The 7,492-nt window shown below is 41.4% G+C and overlaps 1 protein-coding gene across 1 annotated transcript; it reads left to right on the top strand.

The window, feature by feature from the left end:
* The first annotated feature begins 355 nt into the window (after positions 1-355).
* LOC108044573 (protein obstructor-E) lies at positions 356-7,100 on the top strand. Its single transcript, XM_017123628.2, has 6 exons — positions 356-406; positions 571-635; positions 4,509-4,764; positions 4,836-4,954; positions 5,911-6,307; positions 6,859-7,100. Exons 2-6 carry the CDS (start codon positions 575-577, stop codon positions 7,025-7,027), a joined length of 1,002 nt encoding a protein of 333 aa, XP_016979117.1. The 5' UTR covers positions 356-406; positions 571-574; the 3' UTR covers positions 7,028-7,100.
* The last annotated feature ends 392 nt before the right edge of the window (positions 7,101-7,492 follow it).

The following is a 7,492-nucleotide window of genomic DNA, read 5'->3' as shown; positions in this document are numbered from 1 at the left end:
TAAAAAAGTAGTTATGTTTAAATGAATATTAATCAGTGTTTTATGGTCCTAAATATTATACTGAGGAATAAGGTAAAATGATATGTTTGTGAATTTAATAAAAATGTATAGCTTTAAAGATTGCCAATTTATTTTTTCTATTCTTTGTAAAAATATATTTTTTGATTTACTAAAACCTCCGATCACGAACCCAAAGTGAGTTTTTGTACTCCATGACATTAAGAGTGCTGAGCTTTCAAAAAGCTCAGACCGGTTCTCTCCGAACTGCGCATGCGTAGCCGTCTCACTGCAATTTCCACAAGACAGAGCGAAAGCAACCATAATGGAGGGCGTTAAAACTCATTCCCAATCCGATCCGATCGCACAGTTAAGTCCGAGACGGAGACGTGTCCGCACCTCGATTTTGGTGAGTTCCGATTTCGCCGAGTGTAGTGCCGGTGATGTGGATATGGAGTTCCACAACGGAGTGCCAAGTGTACCGAAATGGCCAGCGGACTGCTCTTGAATGCCTTTAAAGTGCCGGAAAGCATATTAATTTGCAATATTAAAATAATCTATCTGTCCGTGCAGGTTTATGTCGGCTAACGAAATGGCGTTTGTGAAAATTTGCATATTTGCTTTGGCTTTGGCCGTGGGTAAGTGTGGAAAAAGCTCTTAATTGCATTTGCCAATTAATGATACGTCAATACCATGGCATGCTGCCCTGTACAAACTCTATTTGAATAATGCGCTCTGACTTTAATGCTCTGCTCTCGGCGCAAACAATCGCCTCTAATTGTTCGCCGCACCCAAACAAACAACGGACAAACCAGCAAACCAACAGACCCACAAAATAGCTACAAACAACGATATGCAAATGCTGTGCAGCAACTAAGCTGAAAAATATGGTTGTAAACATTATTTGCGCCCATGTTTATGCATATCTGCAGTGTTTGTGTTTGCAATCCTGACCCTCCCATCATGTCAAATGTTGTCCGATTTCGATGGCACCGAACACGTGTAAATGCCATATATAGCATATAGCATTCATCGTGGGCATTGTCACACTTGTTTTTGGTAACTTGCATGACTTTGGTTTTGGGTTTTTCCCCGGAATTGCAATTGCAACAATTGCCAATGCAATTGAAAATTCGGCAATTTAATTTGCTGGCAAATTTTCTGCTCATTTATTGTGTGAAAGCTCATTAAAAATTTGTTTGTCTACGATGCCCCAGTATGCAAAACATTAAAATTTAATATTGTTAACTCCGGAATAAAACATAAATTGATATGCAAGCAACTGTTGCGCGCGGGGGCGTATGCCGAATTTGGTAATTATATTAAAATGGCCATGAAAGTATTGCAGCAGCTCATAATTAAATGTATAGCAATTTGGGGCCACGCAGTGCGAGTACACAAACATAAATGGCATAAATTAAATTCACAGTTAATTGAGGGAAAACTCTCCTGATGCCAAGCACGTTGAGACAATGGAAAAGTTTTAAATTGATTGCAAACATGTTTGGGCGAAAAGTTTATAATTTATTTGCCTCGACACTTTCTACAGAGACTGCCAGCCAGCCAGACACCTTTCCCCAGAACTCACAACCAAAATAACCCCCCCATTCGAGTCTATTATCAATCTCACATCAGTTCACTGAATGACATGAAAAAAGTGCTTCAATGTGTATATTTTTAATCTATTTAATGTTCATTGAACTTAACACGAAAGCTGCACGCACTTTCCCAAGATGACAGCCCGACACCCACGACGTGTGTGACTGGAATCGAAAATCCAAAGCCGAAGCGGTTTTTGGGGCACAAAAACTTTGGCCCCACTCCGGCATAAAAGGCAGGCAGTCAATTAATCTAGTTTAACCGGACTGGGAACCGAGTCAAACGGTCCAGGACCGGGTTGAACCGGGTCTGTTGACAACGGAGTCGGCCGACGACTGCGACTCCATGGCAAACTTGTTGACAGACTGTCAGAGCGACGCGACCAAGTCGGCAACTCCAGCTCCGGTCCCGACCCAAACCCAATCCCAATCCCAAACCGCATAGGCCACGCTCCGCTTGGTTCACTCGGGAGGCTGCCAAAAAAAGAGCCCCATAAAAATGAAAGGACAACGCACACATTTCCGAGGCAGACCGAAGGGGAAATGCCCTTGAGGGAAAAGCTTTTGAGACAAATTATTAGAAAATGTTGTTTAAAAAAAGTAGAGGATTACGTTCCTTCATCCGAAAATTCAAGATAGATTTTTATTTTTCTTTGACATGGTAAAAGTCATCAGTAAACGCAATTTTTATATAAAAATTAATCTCAAATAGTAATCGGTTTTTGCTAAGAGGATAACAAATTCGAGAGAATTAGATTTATTTTGGAACTTTTCCAAATCCCTCACCCTCTGGATCTGCGCCTATTATAGTTTTTATAAATATTATTTTTTTATAACAATATTTTTACTTACTACAAATTTGATTATATCGTCGCTTTACTATTTAATTTAAATTAAAGACAATGTTGCAATTGGATTAGTATAGAAAAATATGATCACAAAGCAAAACCCAATAACTTATGTTAGTTTATTCAATAGTGAGTTACCCAAAGATATAATCAAAGGCAGTGGCATTTAAAAGTTCGGACGTATAGTATCTCAATTACGTTTCCCAAGTCAAAAGATTTTCAAAAGCACGTTCATATACTTCCTTTTAACACTTTCAAAAAGTTGTTCCACATTCTAACTACTTTTCATTGAACCCCAGTGCAAGAGTATTTACCAACTGAACTATGAAGCTTTAGCTACTTTTTCTTTCCAAGCTTCTTGTTTGTGTTGAGTTATTTTTCGCCAGGTCCCGTGCCGTGTACGAAACATGTTTCAATGACAAGCGACAGCTGCAACAGCAGCAGCAACAACAGCAGCAACACCAGCAGCAACACCAGCAGCAACAACAGCAGCAACAGCAGCAGCAACAGCAATACCAGCAACATGAACGACAACGACAACAACCACTAGTTGTTGCTGCAGTCGGTGTAGTTGCTGGCTTAAATGTTGCCTGACACTTCACGCACTAATTGCTCTGTGGAATTGTTTCTTTATTAACGTTTAATCGAATGTCAGCCGTGCGACGTCAGCATCAGCAACTTGCTGGCATTGTTGATGTTCATTGCGGCTGCTGCGATGGCTGCAAAACGAAAATTGAAATCGTCTTTTCTCGTTTCTCCACTCGTTTGGTTTTTTCGGAATTTTTTTTACAATTTTTGCAATGCCTGATTGGAGTGGTTTACCTTGAGGAGAGCTCCATGTGGGTTGCTGGATGCATTTTGCCTGATGGCTGATGCCTGATTCCGCGACCATAAGTTGTTGCAACTTGCAACTTGTCGGAAGTGCGTGGCAATGTCTTGGTTTTCCGCTGATTGCAACATTTCAAGGCTGAATTTCAGCAACAGCTGATGTGGCTTAAATCAGCTGTTTATGGGCGTAAGCCAAGCTTTGTAATCTTTGAGACACTTTCACTTTTAAGGTCGCTCGACCGCCTGGCCTGTGTCGCAATCAAACGGCAGAGCAAAGCGCTAACTCATATACATATAGGTAGCTGTTTATTGAGTCGCCTCAAACGGGTTTCTCGCAAACAAAGTGGAAATATTAAGACAAAAACAAAAGACAAAACGTGCAAGTTACACTCAGAAAAAATCGCTGAAAAGCTTTTAGCAATTCGTCAATATTAAATGTAAAGCTAGATAGAGTAAAATATATAATACAATTTGTATTTACTTAGTAATATTTCAAATAAATAAGTTTGTGTGCATAACCATTTGCAGTGCAACTACACTTCTTAATTGATCTAAGATTCTAATTCGGTTTAAATATCAAATCAATTAAAGAAGCCAAATTCGTAACACAGCCAAATTCGTAACACAATTGTAATTTATATTGCAAGAAAAGACTGCTTGTAAGATAAATACATCTTTGTTGTCAAACAATTAAAAAATAACTATAACAAGATTTGCAGGATTATTCTTACACATCGCCAAATAAAGCACAAAAATAGAAGCTGGAAATTTAAATGATTTCTGACAAGTTTAGCCAAGTGTTTACATTTATGACAAATGAATATGGCATTATGTAACGGTTGAATTAGGATGTTTTCAATCGATAAAGCTTGGTATTTATTTCTTTAATTTTGGTAAATTTAATGGAATTGATTGCTTATTTAATGCTTTTACTTTAATACAATTTAAAACCATTGTAGAAAAGTACTGTTAAAATATGACGCATTGTTGCCATTTAATAACTAAACAATTTAATTAAGGGCAGTAAAAGCCAAGTGTTCATACATTTTGTGCAATGACTTTAAAGTTTGATTTATATTAGATTAGATAAAAGAAATGTGCCATATTCAATATAAAATAGGTATTGCAGAAAGCTCCCTTCAACAAATGTATATTTATTTTATTAGACAGTCGACTGTTTAATTGTGTGTATTGATTGTTGGTGTATAAATTATTGCCTTTGCTACCATTCGACCAGGTCTGACCGCAACCCTTGCCCAGGAGAAACGAATCGGCTTCCGTGGGAGCAACAGCCAGTTCCGCGTGGGTCCCGGCCATCCCCCCTCCCAGCGGCACCTGCCTCCCCGCGACCGTGATCCCGTCCAGGAGGCCTCGGTGGTGCCCAAGAGCAAGCAGACGGCCGCGGAGAGGGAGTACGAGCCGACCGAGGAGTGCCCCGAGCCCAATGGCTTCTATCCGGACAGCAAGCAGTGCGACAAGTACTACGCCTGTCTGTAAGTGACCAAAGGTGAAGTCGCCACGGGGCGTATGAGTAATGCTGTATGCCGTATTGACCACTTTACAGAGATGGCGTGCCCACGGAGCGCCTGTGTGCCGACGGGATGGTCTTCAACGACTACACACCCATCGAGGAGAAGTGCGATCTGCCCTACAACATCGACTGCATGAAGCGGACCAAGCTACGTGAGTATTAATTTGTAAGACCCGCGTTACGTATGCGCCGCACAAATCTGGGCTATATATAAAGCTCCTTTTGGTTCCTCTTCCTCCTTGTCCACCATCTCCTCCTCCTCCTTCTCCTGCGGAGGAGACTCCCCATTCACCTCCAAAATCAGCCCATAAACGCGCTGCGTGCCCGCACTTATTTGCTCGTTACTTCTTGGCTGCGCTTTTTGTTAACTTATTTATTATGCAAACGGCATGCGAGGCGGTTAACCCAAATTGTTGTCGTCAATAGGTCTTTGGTCTTGGCGCGGTGCTTTGTTTTTATTTTTCGCCTCTCAGTAGACTTGTTTTATTCGTGATTTTATTATTTCCCTAACGGTAGAGCCGCCATCGAAATTTTAAGCCCCTAGCCTCAGCAATTGGCTTCCCGCAGCTTTAAACTTGCCTCAGACATGTGCCACGTTTGGGAGTAGCATCTTTCAAAACTTTCCGACAGAACACTTTAATAAAGTTTTTGCTTCATCCTTGGCAGAAGTGCTCACACTAAAACGAATTCAACACCAGCACAAAATTGCTTTAAGAAATTATTTTCACTTAAAAACTAACACTTTGTGAGGGCCATTTGTATGATTTTGTAATATAAAATAATACGGCACGTTTTAGTTTTTAAATAAATTATTTGCCACCCATCAAAGCAATTAGTACACATTGTGCAGGCCCATTAGCAATTTCAATTACCTTTGTCAACTGTTGACATATGACGCTGCAATGGAATATATGCAGCTGAATAAATGTGTGCCCAGAACATTGTGCTGGCTGGCTGGCATGAAGTATTTACGAAAGTGCATAAAGGGTTTTTATGGCCAAGGAAAGGTATACGTGTCGTGCACTGGACGACGAAAATTTAAAGATGCAAAAAGGGGAAATACAATTTTTGGCCTGCGCTTTGTTATTTTTTAATTATTCCATCGCAGAAACGCCGCAACCATCGCTCCACTGTCCCCGGAAGAACGGATACTTCGGGCACGAGAAGCCCGGCATCTGCGACAAGTTCTACTTCTGCGTGGACGGGCAGTTCAACATGATCACCTGTCCGGCGGGTCTGGTCTTCAATCCCAAGACGGGCATCTGCGGCTGGCCGGACCAGGTGGGCGTCACCGGGTGCAAGTCGGAGGACATCTTCCAGTTCGAGTGCCCCAAGGTCAACGAGAGCATCGCGGTCACCCATCCCCGCTACGCCGATCCCGAGGACTGCCAGTTCTTCTATGTCTGCGTCAACGGAGATCTCCCCCGGCGAAATGGATGCAAGCTGGGCCAGGTGTTCGACGAGGATAAGGAAACCTGCGACTGGGCCCGCAAGGTGCCCGACTGGTAAGATAAAGGGATTTCCCCTTTTTTTAATTATCTGGACATAACTATCAACTATAGCTTACTTGTAGAAGTCGTTCCCACCTCGGTAAATTTATTATATACTTTTCAGATAATATTAAAAAACATGCATAAGAGTGGACAGAATTAAATAAATATAAAAAGTCAAAGAAATCCTCCTAAAATTAATAAAAACTGAACCTAATTCTACATTTCGTTTTTTTTTCTGATAATGAAAAGTTAGAATAACAGTATATAACATTTTAAATAGTTTGACCAAATATTATAACTAGTAAAATAACTTAACCTAGATAATGTATTTAATTGTTCCTCTAAATTTTCAATTACTTAAATTTATTTTTTTACATTTTGCAATGAACATAATATAACCACTGAATTAATCATAAAAAGAGTTGAACAGTTATGGAAAAAAATCTAAAATTAATTTCAATCGATTGATCAGGTTAGCAAATATGGATGTGTTTTAAAAAAGGCTTCTAAGGTTTTTTACGTATGTATAGTCTGATTCTAATTTCACTCCCTTTTCATTGTAGTGCTGACTGGTACAAGGATCGCCTGACCGACAAGGAGCTGGATGAGCTGGAGAACCCCAAGCCCAAGACCACGACCACGAAGAGGCCGGCCCGAGTGCGCGGACAATTGAGACGCAAGCCGCAGCCGAAGCGAGTGGAGCCGGAGGAGGAGAAGGAGGAGGAGTCCTGATTCCCGACTGTATTAGCCTTAAGTGAATCCCACTGATTGTCGCCATTAAAAGCGTGCAGGAGGTCTAACTATCGATCGCTTAACTCAAGCTCTGGAGCTCCATGGGCGACCCCCGTATCCCCTGATGCCGATGGGCAATCCGCGGATGCCAGGAGAATTAGCCCCTTCCTGCTGAAAGTCCTTGCGAATGTAATATGCATGGGAATTTGTGTGAGGAGCAGTTGATATGGTGCCAAAACGACAGGATTTTATGCGCATCCAGTGTGCACAATCCGTGCACTCTGCAATGTCCCCTTGTCCCCGTGACATGACGGAATCAATGCTCCACCAATGCCCCAACTCTTGCCGAGAGTTTCCCCATTGCCTGCAGCGCATAAATTCAATTTGCCGATGAGCGTGCACAAAAGTATGCAACAAAATGGCAACAACTCGATACAGACACACACAAGCAAACAAGGATATTGG

This window comes from Drosophila rhopaloa, unplaced genomic scaffold (genome assembly GCF_018152115.1).
Source record: "Drosophila rhopaloa isolate 14029-0021.01 unplaced genomic scaffold, ASM1815211v1 contig_2, whole genome shotgun sequence".
Lineage (NCBI taxonomy): Eukaryota > Metazoa > Arthropoda > Insecta > Diptera > Drosophilidae > Drosophila > Drosophila rhopaloa.
The sequence above is the reverse complement of the archived record's forward strand: the minus strand, read 5'-3'. Positions and strand labels throughout refer to the sequence as shown.

What these genes read in the sequence shown, in the direction of transcription:
- LOC108044573 (XM_017123628.2), top strand. Translation starts at nt 575, where the DNA reads ATGTCGGCTAACGAAATGGCGTTTGTGAAAATTTGCATATTTGCTTTG. An exon ending in TGCTTTGGCTTTGGCCGTGG is followed by an intron (nt 636 to 4,508) that starts GTAAGTGTGGAA and finishes CCATTCGACCAG; the next exon opens with GTCTGACCGCAACCCTTGCC. An exon ending in GCCCGCAAGGTGCCCGACTG is followed by an intron (nt 6,308 to 6,858) that starts GTAAGATAAAGG and finishes TTTTCATTGTAG; the next exon opens with TGCTGACTGGTACAAGGATC.